The sequence below is a fragment of the Cherax quadricarinatus genome, chromosome 1 (genome assembly GCF_038502225.1).
Source record: "Cherax quadricarinatus isolate ZL_2023a chromosome 1, ASM3850222v1, whole genome shotgun sequence".
In the NCBI taxonomy this organism is placed as follows: domain Eukaryota; kingdom Metazoa; phylum Arthropoda; class Malacostraca; order Decapoda; family Parastacidae; genus Cherax; species Cherax quadricarinatus.
The window spans coordinates 92,815,480-92,839,196 of NC_091292.1; the positions used below are offsets into that span (position 1 = coordinate 92,815,480).

General features: G+C 43.6%; 1 protein-coding gene across 6 annotated transcripts in view; it reads left to right on the forward strand.

The window, feature by feature from the left end:
- The window catches only part of LOC128689992 (alpha-amylase A-like), a 36,344-nt gene extending 16,759 nt beyond the window's left edge, over positions 1-19,585 (forward strand). For all 6 annotated transcript variants that reach the window (XM_070084171.1, XM_070084146.1, XM_070084154.1 and 3 more), the window contains exons 11-14: positions 173-388; positions 1,640-1,871; positions 2,119-2,242; positions 19,263-19,585. In XM_070084171.1, coding sequence (XP_069940272.1) covers positions 173-388; positions 1,640-1,871; positions 2,119-2,242; positions 19,263-19,391 — 701 coding nt within the window. In that variant the 3' untranslated portion in view covers positions 19,392-19,585. The remainder of the gene's footprint in view (positions 1-172; positions 389-1,639; positions 1,872-2,118; positions 2,243-19,262) is intronic.
- The last annotated feature ends 4,132 nt before the right edge of the window (positions 19,586-23,717 follow it).

Below are 23,717 nucleotides of genomic sequence, written 5' to 3' on the forward strand. Positions count from 1 at the left end.
TGAAGCTTACCCTCCCCCGGTAATATATATAGTGTAGCAGCACCCAGCCCAGGCACTAGAGGCCTGAAGGAAGCACATGGTTATAAGTATGAACTCTTCTCGCTTCGTATTTATGCACTTTAATTATCAGGCTTTGACCTCTGACCTTGTCTCACCTGATGTTGTCATTCAGATCAAACCACAACGGTGATACCCACAACGCCCATGACGACACTGCCCACGACTATGACCACGACAACTATACCCACGACGACTACACCCTTAACAACGGAATCCACCACTCCTCCATTCGGCGGAAAGGTGAAGACGGTGATCTTCCTTTACAAGCAAACAAACCCAGGTCAAGATATCTTCATCATCGGAGGCATCGACATCGCTCACCGCCCAGGTCAGCTCCAGGTCACATATACACACTACAGTGTACCACTAGTTAGAAACTGAGACATAATACTCTCAGACTCAACTCCTGCGTTCACATTAAGGTGAGATAAATCACACACACACACACACACACACACACACACACACACACACACACACACACACACACACACACAAACACAAACACAAACACACACACACACACACACACACACACACACACACATACACATACAGAGGGGACAGAGAAACAAGGGGTCACAATTGGAAGCTGAAGACTCAGACGAGTCACAGGGATGTTAGGAAGTATTTCTTCAGTCCTAGAGTCGTCAAGAAATAGAATAGCCTAGCAAGTGATGTAGTGAAAACAGGAACCATACATAGCTGTAAGACGAGGTATGACAAAGCTCAGGAAGCAGAAAGAGAGAGAGAGAGGACCTAGTAGTGATTAGTGAAGAGGCGGGGCCAGGCACTGAGTATCGACCCCTGCAACCACAATTAGGTGAGTATACACACAAACTAGTTATGATCTGAATTATTAATATGAGAAACACAAACAAGAATGATTAGATTATATCAACTAAAGGAAGGTTGCTGACCTTAAGATATTTCATATATAACATGGAATAATGTATTACAGGGGATCAGTGTAAACAAAATGTATGAAAGTTTTCCATCTGGGTTTCTCTTTCAATTGAGACCTCTGCTTTCAGTGACATTTAGGTTAGCCTCCATCACGCCTAGGCCTAGGTACCAAGGGGGCACAATGATAACTTCCTTTCACTTTCATTAAGATAATACAGATCAGCTTCAAAACTATTTGTTTCAATTTCCAGAACTTCCAGTACAACTCCATAAGCACGTCTCCCAGACACACGGGCATAAATGGTGGCAGCTGTGGCATGTGTTGATCTAACTGGTGTCTGGTATGCCAGTCATATTGTCAACACATCTCACTGCTGCCGGGAAATTGCAAAAATACCCACTCGAACACCTTCATTACAACCACCTACCAACACTACTTGGTAACCACAACCTATATCTTCTCCGTGCCTTCCACCACCACTCCACCATCACCACACCACCAGCCACCACAATCTCACCCTCGTCTGATATAAGCGAAATGTTTATATAAAGTCTCCTGGCTCGATCCATAATGTTCACACCTTCCTGTAGATATATACTGTAGTGAGCATATCTATTCATTTACGTGTGTGCATTCAGTATTGATAAATAATGAACAACTTTACCATCACAGGATGCACGTCCGATGCTGAGAGTGACGTATGCGCTCTTGACATCACCGTCAACAGCCTGGGGACGAACGTACACTACGACAGATACAACGCCTGGAGGGCCGGGGATACAAAGCTGGACTGGTATGGTGCCCAGGCTGGTCAGGGTACATACAATGGACAGGTTGCCAGTGGTACCCCTCTTGTATGGACCACGAGCAACTCTGGAGCCCCTGAATACCAAGAGCTCAATACGTGAGTTATCACGAGGGATAATGAGTTATCTGCGTGTGACAGGAATTACTTTTATATACTTTAAATGACGTGATTTACACAGGGTTGAACAACAGGCGAACCTACACTCAGTGGTGAGGTGTGTTTAGTAGTAAACTTGCAATTGCAAGGATGCTGGTTTGATCCCAGTATTCCTTAAATAACTTGTTGCCTTCATGACGTGGTGAGCTTCACATTTGCTTCATCACACACTTGTGTTCCATCACAGGTACGGGGATAGCTACTGGATGGTCGACATGATCATGGACTGTGCCCAGACAGATGAGGGTTGGTTCCACTTCAAGGCTTACCTCACCAACGCTGGCTCGGGCTGGGAAGATGACATCAACCAGGTATTTACGCAAATTATATTTGTGGATGTAGAGCAGCTTAACCACTAATCAATCAACGACTCCCTAATCTCACGAGTTACATTTACATCTGAGTGTCTGGTCATTTATTGTATTCTTTTTATATATATATTATAGTTTTTACCTCCAGCTTCTTAACTTAATATGACTCAGCAACTTGATTTCAAGGAAAAAAGTCATATTATATAATATTCACTTTTTTCTATAATTTAAAATTCCCCACTTGTTCGCCCTATTGTTATTTAAAAATATGTTGACCTGATAATATAAGTATACTAAAAGACTGACTATGCTGCACTAACTTTACATAGTTTATTTCACTCACAGAATACATGCACTTAGAGGTTTACGTCTCTTAGTGTGAACACTGAGAATTTACTTTAATCCCTATTTTAGGGAGTAAAGTTTTCTTGACTGGTGGTGAATAAGTGACATGCAGCTTAATAGTAGACTGGCTTTAAACCCTTTATATCAACCAACCGATGCTTCATTGATTTTTTCCCATTCCTCTTGCGTTTATTTTGACGTCTCTTTCTTTGTTGAATGTTGAGCCAGATGACACTAGATGGTGCTTTCCCTGTGAGTGACCACCTGGTGTGACCCTCTGGCAGTGACCACCTGGTGTGACCCTCTGGCAGTGACCACCTGGTGTGATCTCTGATAGTGAACACCTAGTTTGACCTATGACCTATCTTAGTGAAGGCTTTGCAACATCAGTGACCCCAAGAGCCCCTCACTGACGTCAAGAATCCACCTTTGAGGGGATTCATAACGACCTCTGATCTGACCTTCTGAGCACTTGTTAGAGGTTTAGGATTAGTGTATGACTGTAACTTACCGACAGAGTTCCTTGACTCAGACTAATGTTTACCAGTACTCACCTGATTGTACTCACCTAATTGTGGTTGCAGGGATCGAGACACAGCTCCTGGCCCCGCCTCTTCACTGATCGCTACTAGGTCCTCTCTCTCTCTGCTTCTAGAGCTTTGTCATACCTCGTCTTAAAGCTATGTATGGTTCCTGCCTCCACTACATCACTTGTTAGGCTATTCCACTTCCTGACGACTCTATGACTGAAGAAATACTTTCTAAAATCCCTATGACTCGTCTGAGTCTTCGGCTTCCAATTGTGACCCCTTGTTTCTGTGCCCCCTCTCTGGAACAACCTGTCTCTGTCTACCTTATCTATTCCACGCAGTATTTTGTATGTCGTTATCATGTCTCCCCTGACCCGCCTGTCCTTCAATGTCGTCAGTCCGATTTCCCTCAACCTTTCTTCGTAGTACATTACCCTGAGCTCCTGAACTAGCCTTGTTGCAAACCTTTGCAAACCTTTGGCCCGGTGGTCTGGTGGCTAAAGCTCCCGCTTCACACACGGAGGGCCCGGGTTCGATTCCCGGCGGGTGGAAATTCCGACACGTTTCCTTACACCTATTGTCCTGTTCACCTAGCAGCAAATAGGTACCTGGGTGTTAGTCGACTGGTGTGGGTCGCATCCTGGGGGACAAGATTAAGGACCCCAATGGAAATAAGGTTAGACAGTCCTCGATGACGAACTGACTTTCTTGGGTTATCCTGGGTGGCTAACCCTCCGGGGTTAAAAATCCGAACGAAATCTTATCTTATCTTATCTCTAATTTCTTTACGTGTTTGACCAGATCTGGGTTCCAAACTGGTGCTGCATACTCCAGTATGGGCCTGACGTACACAGTGTATAAAGTCTTGAACGATTCCTTACTAAGGTATCGGAACGCTATTCTCAGGTTTGCCAAGTGCCCGTATGCTGCAGCAGTTATCTGGTTGATGTGTGCCTCCGGAGACATGCTCGTGTTATGGTCACCCCAAGATCTTTCTCCTTGAGCGAGGTTTGCAGTCCTTGGCCACCTAGTCTATACTCTGTCTGCGGTCTTCTTTGCTCTTCTCCGATATTCATGACTTTGCATTTGGCAGTTTTGAATTCAAGAAGCCAGTTGCTGGACCAGGTGTCCAGTCTGTCCAGGTCTCTTTGAAGTCCTGCCCGGTCCTCATCTGATTTAATTCTCCTCATTAACTTCACATCATCTGCGAACAGGGACACTTCTGAGTCTATCCCTTCCGTCATGTCGTTCACATATACCAGAAACAGCACTGGTCCTAGGACCGACCCCTGTGGGACCCCACTCGTCACAGGTGCCCACTGTGATACCTTATATGACATGTTGTGTAAATGATTATTGTGGTGGTGGTGGTGCTGTGTTACAAAAAACGCGATTCTAAAAGCTTAGAGATCTCCAGTGAATACTAGAAAGGACTGCCCTTCTAGCATCCAGCCTGTTACTGGGTTTTCGTAACAAGTAGTTATTATCCTTGTCCAATTATCCATTATAAAATTCAGTATGGTTCAATAGTGCTTTAGGATTACAACTGGTAGGCTACTAACTAGAGAAATTAAAATTTAATAAATTTATTAAGTAGTAAATTGTCTAGAGGTATATTATCAAATTAAATTAAATCACAACAATCAAAATAAAATCAATCTCTCGAGTTCAATATTATTGTGCTGAAAGCACATATCACATTTATAATTCTTAAGTACCGTCAGGTACATTAACATTTAATAAGATATTACAAATATGTACAAGTGTGTGTATGCGTGTAAGTGCTCTTAAGTAGTTAGCTATGTCTCAAGACTCGAATAAGACTTAAACAAGTGACTGACAAAGTCCTCAAATAAACTAACTTCTTGACTGACTGGCAACCCGAACAGTCTGCTTGAACAACAAAGAATGCTAAGCCCAATAGCAATGCAATATCAAGCGACTGCGACACAGAATCAGGAACTGGGAAATAATATAACGACACTAAGTAGGGACCATCTGCAGATCCTCCACTAAAGTTACAAAACTCCCAAAATACTGAATCTACGTTCAGCATAGGTAAAACTGTGACTGTGACAATACACAGGAACCAGTACAAAATTAGGTCAGAAGCTATAGCTAAGGACCTGAGATACTCAGAGTGTCTATGTGACACACTACCTCAGTACAACGTCGAAAATCACTAAGTCTTTACAATGTTCTGTGAACAAAGTTCTACAGAACTAACAAGAATAATGAGACAGACAATCTGTCCAACCAGCAAGCGAGTCTCCAGCAGACTGACTACTTTACGAGAGGTGAGGACACCCCCCCTCGATCACGTGATAGCTACGTGGACAACTGCAGCTCAGAAGCCGGCAGTATAACGAGCGACAAGCGATAATTACAGTAGTTTGACAATCAAGACTAACTGAGCACATTTTATATACATCCTAACAACATAAGTCAAATAAGAATATAACAGTCAAATAATAATATAAAGTCATACATTTACGATTTAGCTATTATCGCAAATATAAGCAATATAAAATTATATGAAAAGATAATATACATTACATATATACATAATAATCATTGTAACCCATTCAGGGGTTGCAACACCCCCCCCCCCCCAACACGACAGAGGGTCGCACTAGGAGTTGCATTAATGTCTTTCACATTATTTCTGATTACTCATATCAATATTATTATCAATATAAAAATTAAACATTAATCAGAGTCTCTCTTGTGCCAAGCACCTCTACAATTTCACAGCGTCCGTCACTAGGATATGCCCCTAGGTACTAGGGCAGTACACAGTATCGTATATCTTCATACTCTTGGTTATGTACATCAGTGTAGAGACAGGATAGCGCTGACAAGGAGGGCACGTTGAGGCTCGATCATAGTAGAAGAGACTGCATTCCACTCTTAAGTAGTGGTTGTGGAATGCTAGGCAGTATGAACATCTGAGTATGAAACAGCTTAAGGTGTGTAGTGAGGGGGGGGTCTGCGGCAGGACAGTGTTGCGTCACGCAGTACAGTACATCACCCGCACCACACTACTCACTCAACACTCAGCTTGTCCCCTCCTCACACAACATTACTGTGAATACATAAATATAATAATTAGACATGACATGAGTATATATAGTTAATATGGGCTGGAGGGATTAAGTTACTTTACTGAATTTGACATAGCAAGTAACAAAAGGTATTTGGGCATAAAATTACGTTAATTTAATGTAACTGATAATTAAGGACGAGACAGAGCGTCGGCAATTACATTACAATGACCACTTATGTTTTATACTAATAGAATAATGTTGGATCCTGAGAGCCCACCTCATGATCCTAGCATTTTTACTCTTCATCGTATTAATATAAGTGAGTGGATTGTGGTCAGAAAAAACGTTAATTTTAAATGGGGAAGTGCCCAAATACACGTCAAAATGTTCCAAGGACACCACAAGAGCTAGAGCCTCTTTCTCAATAGTGGCATAATTTTTCTGGTGTCGTTTAAGCTTAGATGAATAGTAACATATAGGATGGAGAATGTCAGTGGATGTTGACTGTTGGAGCAGCACAGCACCCACTGCATAACAACTCGCATCTATATGTAAAAAGAAGGGAAGATTGAAATTAGGACTTTTCAACACAGGAGCAGAGGATAGCAAGCGCTTCAACCTTTTGAACGAGTCTGAACAATCTCTAGTCCAGGTGAACTGAACTTTGCTACTAGTAAGCTCAGTGAGAGGAGCTGCAATCTGAGAAAAGTTTGGACAGAACCTGCGATAATATCCTGCCATACCCAGGAATCTCTGTACTCCCTTCCTATCCTGTGGCACTGGAAATTCAGAAATTGCACGAACCTTAGCCTCAATAGGAGCAACCTCACCTTGGCCGATACAAAAGCCTAGATAGGTAATCTTGGCTTGACCAAAACTACATTTAGCTAAGTTGACAGTGAAGTTGTAGTGCGCGAGTCTCAAACAATGCTCTGAGACGCGTCAAGTGCTGTTCCCACTCGTCAATGTACACCACTAAGTCGTCAAGGTAGGCTTCTACTCCTTCCAAGTTGTGGGTCAACTCGTTCATTATACGTTGGAATGAAGAAGCCGCGTTACATAGGCCGAAGGGGGTGACGAGGTAGTTAAACAATCCATCTTGAACAGTAAAAGCAGATATTTCTTGAGCACGTTCAGTAAGCGGGACTTGATAATAGCCTCGTAAGAGATCTAAACGGCTGACAAACTGGGCTCCTGACACACGGTCAATAAGGTCGTCAATGCGAGGTAGAGGATAACCATCAGGCAAGGTGACAGAGTTCACTTTCCTGTAATCAGTGCACATCCTGAAACTACCGTCAGATTTAGGCACTAAAATACAGGGAGAATCCCATGGACTTTTACTGCGTTCAATAAGTCCGTGAGATAACAGAAAATCAACCTCTTCTCTCAATGCTTTATGCTTTGTTGGACTCATCCTATATGGTGATTGCTTAATGGGTGATGCTCCCTGTACATCAACGTCATGTACACCCAGAGTACAACGTTTAGGAACATCACCGAACAATTCAGGGAAATGCAAAATCATGTTTTTAATATTACCAGCTTTATCAATCCCAAGATTACTAAGAAAATCGTCTAGTGATTGTAGAGTCACTGAATTTTCTAAACGAACCTCTATACCTCTAGAGATGTCAGGTAGACTAACGTTTTCTTCCTCTGTCCTAGGAAGAATAGAAGTAGTAGGTAGAGGACTAGCGTAGTATGCCTTAAGCTGGTTAACATGGTACACATGATTAGATTTCTTTTTCTCAGGCGTACGAAACCAAATAATTTACGTCGCTAAGCTTTTTCACTACTTCCAGGGGACCATCATACCTGGCTTGTAGAGCATGACCTGGTACTAATTTCCGAGCCATCACCTTATCTCCTGCTTTAAAAGAACGAGAGACAGCACGCTTGTCATAATGTTGCTTCATTCTAGCTTGGGCTGAAACTAGGTTTTTCGAAGCTAGCTCTCTAGCGGCTGTCAAATGTTGCTGCATTAATGAAGGTGAAGTACTCAATGATGGATTTGATTTTCCTGTCCACACGTCTTTCAACACTGCGAGAGGACCACGCACTTGGTGTCCGAATATTAGTTCAAACGGACTAAATCCGAGACTTTCTTGCTCACTTTCTCTCATAGAGAACAGAAGAAAAGGTATACCCTCATCCCAGTCTCTAGAAAAATGTTCACAATAAGCTCTCATCATGGACTTCAGTGTCTGATGAAATCTCTCTAGAGCCCCTTGTGACTGTGGATGATAACTGGTTGAAAGTACAGACTTTATTCCTAGGTGGGATAATGCTTCTCGAAAGATCTTAGAAGTGAAGTTAGATCCCTGGTCTGATTGTATCTCTCGTGGCAATCCAACCTGGGAGAAAAATTTCATCAGCGCTCTCACAATAGCACGAGCATTAATTTTTCTCATAGGAATAGCTTCGGGATAGCGTGTTGCAGCGTCCATAATAGTAAATAAGTATTGGTTTCCTAGTTTGGTTCTAGGCAAAGGACCAACACAATCAATAATAAGACGTGAGAATGGTTCACCATGCACGATGATAGGAATGAGAGGCGCAGGTGGAGGTGTGTGCGCTGGCTTGCCTGTCACTTGACAGACGTGGCAACGTCGCACATGATAAGCTACTGTTTCCTTCATCTTTGGCCAAGTAAAATGTTTTGCCAGTTTACCGAGTGTCTTCTTGACACCCAAATGTCCTCCTATGGGACTATTGTGAGCAAAATCAATGGCTTGTTCACGAAATGTATCTGGTAACACTACGAAATGCTTGACTGTGGTAGAAACACTATCAGCTGACAACTTGCATGTATTTTTCTCCATCAGTACACCATTACTATAATAGTAACAATTATCGAGATCCTTTGCTTCACTCTCAGTAACTGCTATGTCTCTCAGTCTTTCCAGTGACTGATCAACAAACTGATCCTTGATTAAATCATCATGAGTTAGAAATTTAACATCAGTTGTGTCCTGACTAGGTTGATGACCAGGGGGAGTTAGTGTTAATGACCCTGGGCGCAGAGCGTCACTAAACAACATATTCAACCCCAAATCATTGTCCTCCACCAACTCAACAGGAGACAAGGATGGTTGTTGAATCTTTGACATAGCTCTAGTAATTGCGCTGAGAGGAAATAAAATAGGTTTTTCTCTACAAGCTTCAATGGCATAATTATCATCAGTGTTATTATCAATCACAAGTGGTTCTTTACATATACCAGCATGAAGGATATCGTTCCCTATCAACAAGTCCACTGACCTGATGGGAAATACACCACTGGATATACCCACTGAAATATAACCAGTATAATAGCTTGTCTCAATATAAACTTTGTGCAGAGGCACTTTTATAACAGCCCCTCCATAGGCTTCTAACAATACATCTATCTTGCAATAGGTATCGTCAGTTATGGGCAGTACATCTTCTCATAATAACGTGAGATAACTGCCAGTGTCTCTGAAAGAAATTATCTCAGTTAGATGTGATTCGTCAAATCCTACTTTATCTCTCGAAAAGTAAGGACTCATCGCTGAACGAATCTTTTCGTCAGATACACTTTCTGACGCTAGTCATCTATCCTGAGTAACATTATCTAAAACAGTAGGTTCAGAGGTATTGCTAGGATTTTGGTGCCTTTTTTGCTCGGAAGAGGATACGACTTGAGTGGGGGCGCCAGCCGCACGACTGTTTCTCGTATCTCTTTCTAACTTATAGCAATACTCTCTAGTATGTCCTTTTCTGTTACAATAGGTACATTTAACTTTCTTCTTCTCGATACCAGATTTCTGTCTAGCCACAGAGACAGATTCAGGATTGTGAGTTTTCCTGGTAAAGGTACAAGAAGTTACAGTAACAGGTACATTAGGCCGGCAATGAGCAGCTGATTTAGGTTGCCAACTTCTAGGACAATTTTTAGTTACCTTGTTTCTGAGTGTTTTAGTACGTACAAGTTTGTGAGAAATCTCGTAATTGTCTGCTAATGCTGCAGTTTCCAGAATATCCGAGGTAGTATGATCGATCAGATATTCTTGTATGTCAGCAGGCATACAGTTGTTAAACTCTTCACGTAGTAACAACTGAACAAGACTGTCGTAGTTGTTACATTTAGCAGCTCTACACCACCTCTCAAATGCAACTTTTTTCTCACGAGCAAACTCTACACAAGTTTGATCTTGTCGTCGTTGTAACGTACAAAATGCTCTTTGATAACTTACAGGTAACAAGTTATATGTCTCTAGAATAGTTTGTTTGACAGCGTCATAACTAATGTACTTGGCAAATGGTAAAGCAGCCGTACAAGTTTGAGCTCTTCCTGTCAACGCAGTATGAAGCAATGTTGCCCAGTGCTTACGTGGCCAGTTCATAGCACGAGCCTGGTTCTCAAACACATCAAAATATGTGTCTAAGTCACTTTCAAAAAACTTAGGAACCATGGATGCAGCTTTCTGCACATTAAATGTGTCCTGTGATCTATCAGTCTGTTGTCTTCCCAGACGAACATTTTCTCTTTGGAAATCTTCTTCGTTCAATTTCCTCTGTGCCTCTATTTGTGCAGTCTGCAACATAATGAGGCGTTCCAACCTCTCAAACTGTTCCTGAGAGATAGGACCAGTGGGTAATGGAGGAGTAGGGAAATTAACATGGTCTGGACGGTCCTTAGGTCGGACACTTGGTCCAGCCGTCTCTAGAGAGTCTAGATCTGGTCTAGGATAAGTAAATACAGGTGTAGTATACACAGTACTAGTTTTAGGCTGAGTCAAGCTAACAGCTATACTCTGTACTAATGTGTCAGTGAGGGAAGGCGTGAGCGAGAACTGAGCTACACTAGGCTCAGACACTAGGCTCACTTCTGCTCTAGTTGCTCTTTCATCTTCATCAAATAGAGTCATACTTCCTAATTGTGACACTAGGCTTTCTGAATCTGAATCATAATCAGACATCTCTGTATGAGCAGGAAACAATATATCTTTAATTAATGCTCTGACAGTTTCAGCTGTGTAATTCCTGTTATACGTCACACCGAGATACTTGGCTACTTGCCAACAGGTCTGAAGTTTTAATGTACTTAACTCAGACAAAGTCAGAGTATCAATTAACTGTTTCACTTTGGCATACATCACGAAAATAATTGTACTACGAGAGAGTGATTATGGGAAACTATAATCCTGATAGGAATTTTAGTGTTGGTTGTCTTAGAGTTAGAACTCAAACAGTATTTCCATCTCCTTGGATCAAGAGACTCAGTCAGGTACATACATCCACCTGGTATGTTGTACAAGACTAAACTCAAAGTCTTCAGATTAGGATTATTATTATTATTATTACAATCAAGGGGGAAGCGCTAAACCCGGAGGATTATACAGCGCCTGGGGGGGTTTGTGGAAGGCATTTTTTTTTTTTTTTTATTTTATTTAAAACAACACAATACATTAAATAGATAAAAGAACACAGTATCAGTTCTTACACAAAATTACAAATTTCATTGTCTAAATGAACACAGACGATTAACGTTGTGTTGCCACAAACTGTCCCTCATCCCCTATACATTATATCCCATGTTACTATGTTAAGTTAAGATTACACAAGATGACATAATATTCATCATTATTATTATTATAGCCAAAGATGACCCCAAAACTACAATCTGCATTATTTTTTCCACTTTGTTATTTATATATCCTTCATACAGAATCCTTACAAATGACATAACTGATTCTGTAACACTGTTAATTTTATATTTCCATACACTTGTCACGATTACCGTTAATTTTGATAGATCTGATCCTGACAGAAAAATTTTACTAATCTTCCCCCTTCACCCCGAAGCAAAGAAACTAATATCACCAACAGATTGGGATATATATAAACTTTTACTAGAGTTCATCAAATGTTACATTGCTATTTTGACAATGGAGTGTATCACCACCCCTAAAGAATGTACATTATTATATTTCCCTAATAAAAAATAACAGAAATTTACTATACATGAGAGTTGTTTAATAACCACTAACTTGTTTATCTGATATATTATGAACTCAGCCATAAAGATAATTTAACCCTAGTCACCAGTTTACTGTACATTGTATCATGTTTTCCTCATAATAACTCCAAACACAGGGAGCTTTCATATCGTTGAGAAAATTACATTCATACACCACACACTACATTTACACACATGCACCTCCATACCCAGAGCCATTCACACTTGAACACCCAGGTGTTCTTGTGCCATCCCTGCACCAACTAAACGTTGAACCATAACACAAAAGTTAAAAAACAAGCTAAGTGAATACAAATTTAAATATTATCTATAAAACTGTGTACACAGAAACAACACAACACTTGTTATTCGTAATTGTTTGTGGCATATATACAAACTTTTACCATCATCCATCAGATGATACATTACTAATTTGACACAGGAGTGTCTCACCACTCCAAAAAAAAAAAACAAATTACTGTACATGAAAATTTAAGAACCACGAAATCGTTCATCTGATATATTATGATCTAAGCCAGAAAGTTAAATTAACCCTGAACATCATTTTACCTAACATATCTTGAGTTTCTCATAATAACGCCACACACCGGGAGTTTTCCTATCTTATAATACATTACTTTTAACACAAACACTACATTCACACACATTCACCTCCATACCCAAAGCAATTCACACGTGCACACAGTTTTACGTGTTCCATTCCTACAACAGCAACCGGAATCAGACTAGTTACCACCCAACCATAATCCATTACACTACATACCATCCACCCTTGTCATTCGCTAAAACCATTCCCATATACGCCACCACCACTGAAAACCCCTGAAAACCCGACTACCAAAGAATACCAGTCCCCTACATGGTTATTACTGTACCAATTGCTGGAGACGACTGACTGTAATCTCTCTGTAGTTCTCTGGAAAACAAGCTCCCCACTGACTCCCATAAATAAGTTTGTTCCTACGAGCAGTCCTGTATATACGCGCTGCAATTGCCTTAATTCGAATCCTACCCCCAGCATCTCTCATTCCCCAGGAAATATACAGAAAATCCACTACCACATACATAATCGCCCTTTTTACCTCCCGTGATACCCCTTTTACCTCTAATGTTAAAGCTCGCAGGGTCTCTACATTACCCCCACCTAACAGACGAAAAACCCTCGCCAACCACATCCGTACCTCCCTCAATTCTTCACAAAAATAAACCGCATGAAATGCCGTTTCCAGCTCACCACACTGACTGCAGGACGGTTCCCTCACCAAACCCATTAAACTCAAAACTGCTTTTGAAGCTAGGATCCCCATCATGAATCTGTATACCAACTCACGTACCCTAGGCATTAACCTGAGCCTCCTGAAGTCTTCCCATATTGTCCCCCAATCATACAATGGATAGACCGATATGCCCTGCAGGATTTCCTTCCTCCCACTCAATGATACCAAACTCCCCACTTTAAGTCGCTCAACATCTTTAACCAATAACAAAACCCTCAGCATATCCTCACATTCAATTAACTCTTTACCTCCCCACCATCTCCGCACATCCCCCATCACCTTCCCCACTCTTACCCCTCTTTCCCCTCCAGCCCTAACGAATGACTGTTTTACATATATCGCTTTCACCCTCGGCCCCAGTGCTAAAAGACCCACACCCCCTCTGCGTACATTCGACATCACCACTTCCTTGCTCAGCCATGCTCTCCCAAAACCCCAAACATAACGTAGAGCACGTCTCTGTATTTCTTGTACGTCCTGTGTTCTCAAAGGATACACTTCCGCTATACCCCAAACCTTACTGTAAACCAGCGAATTAACTATTACCGCCCTCTGCTGTAATGTGACATCTCCCGCCCGTAAACCCCTTAATCTACTCACTACTTTCTCCACTACCCTCTCTGAATTTACCTGCCTAGCCTCCTGCGCATTCGCCATGTATAAAACTCCACAAATCTTCAAATTATCCACCACTGCCCACCCAAACTCCAACCCCAAGCCCCCCCCCACCCAAGCACCCACCTCCAGTAAACACGATTTCGCCCTATTTACTCTCATTCCCGACACCTCCCCAAAAATCCCCAACACCCTCCCCACCATACGCAATTCCTCCACCCCTTCTATCAGGATAGTGGTATCATCCACATACCCCACAATGCCTGAGCGCCCTTCCCTCTCCCCATTTAAAGCTCCCACCCCCTCAATGAGCCCATAGAACGGATGTTGCATGCACGCAAACAGAATTTGTGAAAGAGGGCACCCCTGCCATAATCCCCTCTCCATTTTAACCAGCCTTCCCAATCTGCCATTAACTTGGACCCGTACCATAGCCGCTGAGTATAGCGTATCAACCCACCTCGCCACTCCCAGTCCAAACCCCAGACGCAACAAACAAGCCCTCAAAAATTTTCTATTCACACAGTCATATGCATTCTCCCAATCAATACCCAAAAGTCCTCCCCCCTCGCAACCCTCCAAAAAGTCCCTTATGCGCCCATGCCCAACTCTCATACTTCGTCCCGGTATACCCATCTGTCCCCTATGTACAACTGCACCAATTACCTTTTTCATCCTATTACCTAATATCTTTGCAAAAATCTTGTAGTCAGAACACATTAGTGAGATAGCTCTATACGCACTTAAAACATTTCCCACTTGCTTTTTCTGAACCAACACCACCACTCCGATACTTTGTGTCTGACTTAGCTTGCCCTCCCGCAGCATACAATTCATGACCTCCACCAGACAAGTCTTAATATGCTCCCAATGAACTCTGTAAAAATCATTTGAAATCCCATCGATGCCCGGCGCTTTTCCAGTACTCATGTTAAACACTGCCTCCTCAACTTCCCCCACACTAATCGCTCCTCCCATCTCCATCCCCTCCACTTCTTTCTGCCCTAACCCACACCCCCCCTCCAACACTTCCTCAAAAGCATCGCCCTCCCTGCCCTTTCTCCATTTCTCTCGAAACCAGAAATCAGTATAATTACTCATGCCTTCTGTAGTAGTAAGCACCTGTCCCTTATGATATCCACCCATATCCTCACTAACCTCTAATTGCAAAATGGTTGACTCCTTCTGCCTTACCCTAAAACGTCTTAAAACATTTCCCGAAGGTTTGTCCCCCCACAATACAGCCTCCAATCCTGCCCTCACACGCACAGCATCAAATCTGTCATTGTGTATCTCCGCCAGTCTACCTCTAAGTTGCTCCACGGTCCCATACTGCTTCCCCACTTCCTCCTCATAACACTCGTTCAGCTGACATTCCAAATAATTCTGTAACCCATACCTCCACCTGGCCTCTTCCCGTCCCCTATTTTTAAAGAATCCAGCAATACCCGGCTTAGCTCGCTTCTCCCACCATTCCAAGACACACGACCCCACATCCCTTGATCCCAAAAAAGAGTGCCACCAATCCCCAAAAGCCTCATTCACCCCCTCCCCCTTCACAAGTCTCGCATTTAATTTCCAATAACCAGTGTGTATCCTAACCATACCCTCCCAATCAAGATCCGCAATAACCGCCCTGTGGTCCGAAAACCCCACATCGAAGGTCCTAACTCCCAGAACTCTTATTGCCTCCGTAGCATAGAGCCTATCCAGACGTGCAGCATAACCCCTTCGTACAAATGTATACTCACTCCTCCAACCACCCCTCCCCACTACATCTAAAACTCCCACATCCCCCAACACATTGCGTAAAAACCCCAACACACACCCCGCCCCCCTCGGTTCCACATCCCCCTGTCGTATGACACAATTCCAATCTCCTCCTATCACAGTAACTAAAGGCAATCCCCTCAAATAAAAAAGCAAAACATCCCTCACGAAAGTTACCTTAACTGCTGCATTTCCATCCGCCGGCATGTATACTCCTATAAAACAAACCCTTGTCTCACCCCACTCTCCCTCTACCCGCACCACCCTTCCACCCCCACCCTCCTCCCACCCCAACACACGCAAGGGACTGGTTTCCTTCACAGCCACAGCAACCCCCCCTTTTAACCTCACCGATCCACTCACATATAACTTATAACCCTTCAAGCGCAACTCACATCCAAACTTGTAATTATGCTCCTGTATGAAACATATATCCACATCAAATCTCCTTAAAAACCATTCCATCCACACTCTCTTAATCTCAGCTCTCAGGCCGTTAACATTAATGGTGACCACCTTGAATTATTACAATAAAGGCGGCTTTCCCCGCCGCTTTTGAAGGTTGCTTGAAAGACGTGGTTGTTGACTATAGCCACGTTTGTCACTTGGTCTATCCAGACCTCCGTTTCCCCCCTTTTCCTTCGACCCTTGCAGCACCACAGAACCGGTGCCACCATTCCCCGGTAGCTCTAGCCCAGTCTTCCAAGGTTTCTTTCCAGATCTCTGCCCTGGCGTTAAGACATCTTCCATATCAGACGTCCCAGCTGCTCGCTTACGTGTGCCACCTCCACACGTTGCCTCAGCATCCATGTCCTCCTGGTGCACCTCAACCTCCACCGTGTGCTGCTTACTCTCGTTGCACAAGGTGTTCTCACACTTTTGTGCAGCTGCTACCCCCTCCAATACCCTCCCGTCCTTCTCCCTTTCCTGACTGTCTTCCACCTCCCCCAAGAAGTCTTTCAAGACCTCGTCCAACAGACCATCCTGTTGTAAGGCACTTCTGTCAACAGTCTCATCCGTAGATGGTCGCTCAGACACAGTTCCCACAGGTAACGTGTCGCACGCTCCCATCTCCGACTCCGCTCTGTCTACTTCTTCACTCCAACTTCCAGACGCCTGTCTTGCAGCTTCACCTGTCGCAGGTGCCAAGGAGAGCAGCTGTCGTTCCACAGTTGTTGGCACCTGTTCCCTTCGTCCCTGCCTTTGATGACATTGGGCCGCCATATGGTCATAAGACCCGCACAGCCTACATGTCCGACGCTGTCCTGCATAATAAACATAAACCTGTGTTCTGAACTCTTCCATCAGAACGTACGATGGTATAGGTTGTCTCAATGTCATCTTCAATGTGAAAGACCCCTCTGGCAGCCCCATATAAGGCCCATCCTTCCACACTCCCAACTGTGCCGAATGGATCTTGCCATACCTACGGAATACCTCCACAACATCATATTCCAAGGCCTCAAAGGGGACATTTCTCACCTTTACCCACGTTACATAGCTTGATACGTCATGTAGGCAAACCTCCACTGCAGAATTAACGGTCATCCTCTTTTCTTGAAACGCGTCGACTATGCTGGCGTAAAACCCAGCACTCTTGAACTTGATGAAGATCCTGTACACTCCATTCACTGCTACACCATACAACTCTTCGTTCGGTATGCCATATACATCGCGGATAATACTTGGCAGCAGCACCTGCATTGTAGAACTACTCAGGGCACCACGTACCAGCACCACACAGACAGTATTCACCCTGCGTCCATGTCTGTCCGCCATTTTGATTGCTCAAAACAGGTAAACTGCGCAGAAAATCAACTGAATCGGGAGCGCCTGCGCAGCACGTCCACTCGGCCCGGAAGCGAAGAGGACAATGGAAGGCATTCAGGCTTAATTTGGGGAACTTCAGATTAGGAAAGTACTCAAAGTGTTTGATCATAGATTCACTAGTATGTCAAACTGGACAATTTCTCCAACACCTTGGATCAAGAGCCTCCCGGACAGGCCCCCATTTGTTACAAAAAAAGCGATTCTAAAAGCTTAGAGATCTCCAGTGAATACTAGAAAGGACTGCCCTTCTAGCATCCAGCCTGTTACTGGGTTTTCGTAACAAGTAGTCAGTATCCTTGTCCAATTATCCATTATAAAATTCAGTATGGTTCAATAGTGCTTTAGGATTACAACTGGTAGGCTACTAACTAGAGAAATTAAAATTTAATAAATTTATTAAGTAGTAAATTGTCTAGAGGTATATTATCAAATTAAATTAAATCACAACAATCAAAATAAAATCAATCTCTCGAGTTCAATATTATTGTGCTGAAAGCACATATCACATTTATAATTCTTAAGTACCGTCAGGTACATTAACATTTAATAAGATATTACAAATATGTACAAGTGTGTGTATGCGTGTAAGTGCTCTTAAGTAGTTAGCTATGTCTCAAGACTCGAATAAGACTTAAACAAGTGACTGACAAAGTCCTCAAATAAACTAACTTCTTGACCGACTGGCAACCCGAACAGTCTGCTTGAACAACAAAGAATGCTAAGCCCAATAGCAATGCAATATCAAGCGACTGCGACACAGAATCAGGAACTGGGAAATAATATAACGACACTAAGTAGGGACCATCTGCAGATCCTCCACTAAAGTTACAAAACTCCCAAAATACTGAATCTACGTTCAGCATAGGTAAAACTGTGACTGTGACAATACACAGGAACCAGTACAAAATTAGGTCAGAAGCTATAGCTAAGGACCTGAGATACTCAGAGTGTCTATGTGACACACTACCTCAGTACAACGTCGAAAATCACCAAGTCTTTACAATGTTCTGTGAACAAAGTTCTACAGAACTAACAAGAATAATGAGACAGACAATCTGTCCAACCAGCAAGCGAGTCTCCAGCAGACTGACTACTTTACGAGAGGTGAGGACACCCCCCCTCGATCACGTGATAGCTACGTGGACAACTGCAGCTCAGAAGCCGACAGTATAACGAGCGACAAGCGATAATTACAGTAGTTTGACAATCAAGACTGAGCACATTTTATATACATCCTAACAACATAAGTCAAATAAGAATATAACAGTCAAATAATAATATAAAGTCATACATTTACGATTTAGCTATTATCGCAAATATAAGCAATATAAAATTATATGAAAAGATAATATACATTACATATATACATAATAATCATTGTAACCCATTCAGGGGTTGCAACATGCTGGTAGTGGCGGTGGTAGTAGTAGTAGTGGTAGTAGTGGCTGTAGTAGTGGTAGAATAGTAGTAGTAGTAGTAGTAGAATATGAGTAGTAGTAATAGTAGTATTGTAACACTTACAAAACACTGACCCTCATGTGTGTCATCAAGAATGACCTCTCTTCAACTAGTTCACTTTTTTCCTGGTGTCCTGGACAGGTGTCACCGTGCTCAGGTGATGTGGGTGGCTCCGAGCCCTACGCTACCGTCTACCACACTGCTCGATGTGGCTACCTCAACGTCTTCGAGTTCTCTGGCTCATCGTGCATGGTCAGCGACCTGCCCTGAGGCGTTCAAGGCTCCGGAAGTGGCGACCTGGCCCAAGCCAGGTCGTCACATTGGATGCTTTAAGGACCATTCATGGGTAGAACCTGGCCTCCTTTGTGGTCATCGCTTCCAAGCTCTACACGAACCTGCAGCTGCGTAGTGATTAAACATTAATGTGATGTACCACTGGCCGCTAATAAATATAAATGAATCGACATCATTGCTTATCTTCAAAAAAATCAATATCCATCTGGTTTCCGCACAGTGTATGTGGCTCCCTCTGCATGAGTGTATTGCTACAGAGAGGCTCTAAACCTGTATGTCACTCAGCACTGTAATGTTGTCAGTGTATACTACCGTGTGGGTGGAGTGTACGACTGTGTAGGTGGAGTGTAATACTGTGTGGATGGAGTGTACTATTGTGTGGGTCGAGTGTACTACAGCTTAAGTGAAGAGTACTACAGCTTAAGTGAAGTGTACTACAGCTTAAGTGGAGTGTACTACAGCTTAGGTGCAGTGTACTACAGCTTAAGTGGAGTGTACTACAGCTTAAGTGGAGTGTACTACAGCTTAAGTGGAGTGTACTACAGCTTATGTGCAGTGTACTACAGCTTAAGTGAAGAGTACTACAGCTTAAGTGGAGTGTACTAGAGCTTAGGTGCAGTGTATTACAGCTTAAGTGGAGTGTACTACAGCTTAAGTGGAGTGTACTACAGCTTAGGTGCAGTGTACTACAGCTTAAGTAGAGTGTACTACAGCTTAAGTGAAGAGTACTACAGCTTAAGTGGAGTGTACTACAGCTTAAGTGGAATGTACTACAGCTTAAGTGGAGTGTACTACAGCGTAGGTGGAGTGTACTACTGTGTGGGAAAAGTGTACTACTGTGTGGGTAAAGTGTACTACTGTGTGGGTAAAGTGTACTACTGTGTGGGTAAAGTGTACTACTGTGTGGGTAAAGTGTACTACTGTGTGGGTGAAGTGTACTACTGTGTGGGTGGAGAGTACTACTGTGTGGGTGGAGTGTACTACAGTGTAGGTGGAGTGTACTACAGTGTAGGTGGAGTGTACTACAGTGTAGGTGGAGTGTACTACAGTGTAGGTGGAGTGTACTACAGTGTAGGTAGAGTGTACTACAGTGTAGGTGGAGTGTACTACAGTGTAGGTGGAGTGTACTACAGTGTAGGTGGAGTGTGCTACAATGTAGGTGGAGTGTACTACAGTATAGGTGGAGTGTGCTACAGTGTACGTGGAGTGTGCTACAGTGTAGGTGGAGTGTACTACAGTGTAGGTGGAGTGTACTACAGTGTAGGTGGAGTGTACTACAGTGTAGGTGGAGTGTACTACAGTGTAGGTGGAGCGTACTACAGTGTAGGTGGAGTGTACGTGGAGTGTACTACAGTGTAGGTGGAGTGTACTACAGTGTAGGTGGAGTGTGCTACAGTGTAGGTGGAGTGTACTACAGTATAGGTGGAGTGTGCTACAGTGTACGTGGAGTGTGCTACAGTGTAGGTGGAGTGTACTACAGTGTAGGTGGAGTGTACTACAGTGTAGGTGGAGTGTACTACAGTGTAGGTGGAGTGTACTACAGTGTAGGTGGAGCGTACTACAGAGTAGGTGGAGTGTACTACAGTGTAGGTGGAGTGTACTACAGTGTAGGTGGAGTGTACTACAGTGTAGGTGGAGTGTACTACAGTGTAGGTGGAGTGTACTACAGTGTAGGTGGAGCGTACTACAGTGTAGGTGGAGTGTACTACAGTGTAGGAGGAGTGTACTACAGTGTATGTGGAGTGTACTACAGTGTAGGTGGAGTGTACTACAGTGTAGGTGGAGTGTACTACAGTGTAGGTGGAGTGTACTACAGTGTAGGTGGAGTGTGCTACAGTGTAGGTGGAGTGTACTACAGTATAGGTGGAGTGTGCTACAGTGTACGTGGAGTGTGCTACACTGTAGGTGGAGTGTACTACAGTGTAGGTGGAGTGTACTACAGTGAAGGTGGAGTGTACTACAGTGTAGGTGGAGTGTACTACAGTGTACGTAGAGTGAACTACAGTGTAGGTGGAGTGTACTACAGTGTAGTTGGAGTGTACTACATTGCAGATGGAGTGTACTACAGGGTAGGTGGAGTGTACTACAGTGTAGGTGGAGTGTACTACAGTGAAGGTGGAGTGTACTACAGTGTAGGTGGAGTGTACTACAGTGTAGGTGGAGTGTACTACAGTGTAGGTGGAGTGTACTACAGTGAAGGTGGAGTGTACTACAGTGTAGGTGGAGTGTACTACAGTGTAGGTGGAGTGTACTACTGTGTAGGTGGAGTGTACTACAGTGTAGGTGGAGTGTACTACAGTGTAGGTGGAGTGTACTACAGTGTAGGTGGAGTGTACTACAGTGTAGGTGGAGTGTACTACAGTGTACATAGAGTGAACTACAGTGTAGGTGGAGTGTACTACAGTGTAGGTGGAGTGCACTACAGTGTAGGTGGAGTGTACTACAGTGTAGGTGGAGTGTACTACAGTGTAGGTGGAGTGTACTACAGTGTAGGTGGAGTGTACTACAGTGTAGGTGGAGTGTACTACAGTGTAGGTGGAGTGTACTACAGTGTAGGTGGAGTGCACTACAGTGTAGGTGGAGTGTACTACAGTGTAGGTGGAGTGTACTACAGTGTAGGTGGAGTGTACTACAGTGTAGGTGGAGTGCACTACAGTGTAGGTGGTGTACTACAGTGTAGGTGGAGTGTACTACAGGTGGAATGTAGGTGGAGTGTACTACAGTGTAGGTGGAGTGTACTACAGTGTGGAGGTACTGGTAGTGTACTACAGTGAAGGTGGAGTGTACTACAGTGCAGGTGGAGTGTATTACAGTGTAGGTGGAGTGTACTAGTGTAGGTGGAGTGTACTACAGTGTAGGTGGAGTGTACTACAGTGTAGGTGGAGTGTACTACAGTGTAGGTGGAGTGTACTACAGTGTAGGTGGAGTGTACTACAGTGTAGGTGGAGTGTACTACAGTGTAGGTGGAGTGTACTACAGTGTAGGTGGAGTGTACTACAGTGAAGGTTGAGTGTACTACAGTGCAGGTGGAGTGTATTACAGTGTAGGTGGAGTGTACTACAGTGTAGGTGGAGTGTACTACAGTGTAGGTGGAGTGAACTACAGTGTAGGAGGAGTGTACTACAGTGTAGGTGGAGTGTAATACAGTGTAGGTGAAGTGTACTACAGTGTAGGTGGAGTGTACTACAGTGTAGGTGGAGTGTACTACAGTGTAGGTGGAGTGTACTACAGTGTAGGTGGAGTGTACTACAGTGTAGGTGGAGTGTACTACTGTGTAGGTGGAGTGTACTACAGTGTAGGTGGAGTGTACTACAGTGTAGGTGGAGTGTACTACAGTGTAGGTGGAGTGTACTACAGTGTAGGTGGAGTGTACTACAGTGTAGGTGGAGTGTACTACAGTGTAGGTGGAGTGTACTACAGTGTAGGTGGAGTGCACTACAGTGAAGGTGGAGTGTACTACAGTGTAGGTGGAGTGTACTACAGTGTAGGTGGAGTGTATTACATTGTAGGTGGAGTGTACTACAGTGTAGGTGGAGTGTACTACAGTGAAGGTGGAGTGTACTACAGTGCAGGTGGAGTGTATTACAGTGTAGGTGGGGTGTACTACAGTGTAGGTGGAGTGCACTACAGTGTAGGTGGAGTGTATTACAGTGTAGGTGGAGTGTACTACAGTGTAGATGGAGTGTACTACTGTGTAGGTGGAGTGTACTACAGTGTAGGTGAAGTGTACTACAGTGTAGGTGGAGTGTACTACAGTGTAGGTGGAGTGTACTACAGTGTAGGTGGAGTGTACTAATATGTAAGTGGAGTGTACTACTGTGTAGGTGGAGTGTACTACAGTGTAGGTGAAGTGTACTACTGTGTAGGTGGAGTGTACTACTGTGTAGGAGTGTACTACAGTGTAGGTGGAGTGTACTACAGTGTAGGTGGAGTGTACTACAGTGTAGGTGGAGTGTACTACAGTGTAGGTGGAGTGTACTACAGTGTAGGTGGAGTGTACTACAGTGTAGGTGGAGTGTACTACAGTGTAGGTGGAGTGTACTACAGTGTAGGTGGAGTGTACTACAGTGTAGGTGGAGTGTACTACAGTGTAGGTGGAGTGTACTACTGTGTAGGTGGAGTGTACTACAGTAGGTGGAGTGTACTACAGTGTAGGTGGAGTGTACTACAGTGTAGGTGGAGTGTACTACAGTGTAGGTGGAGTGTACTACAGTGTAGGTGGAGTGTACTACAGTGTAGGTGGAGTGTACTACAGTGTAGGTGGAGTGTACTACAGTGTAGGTGGAGTGTACTACAGTGTAG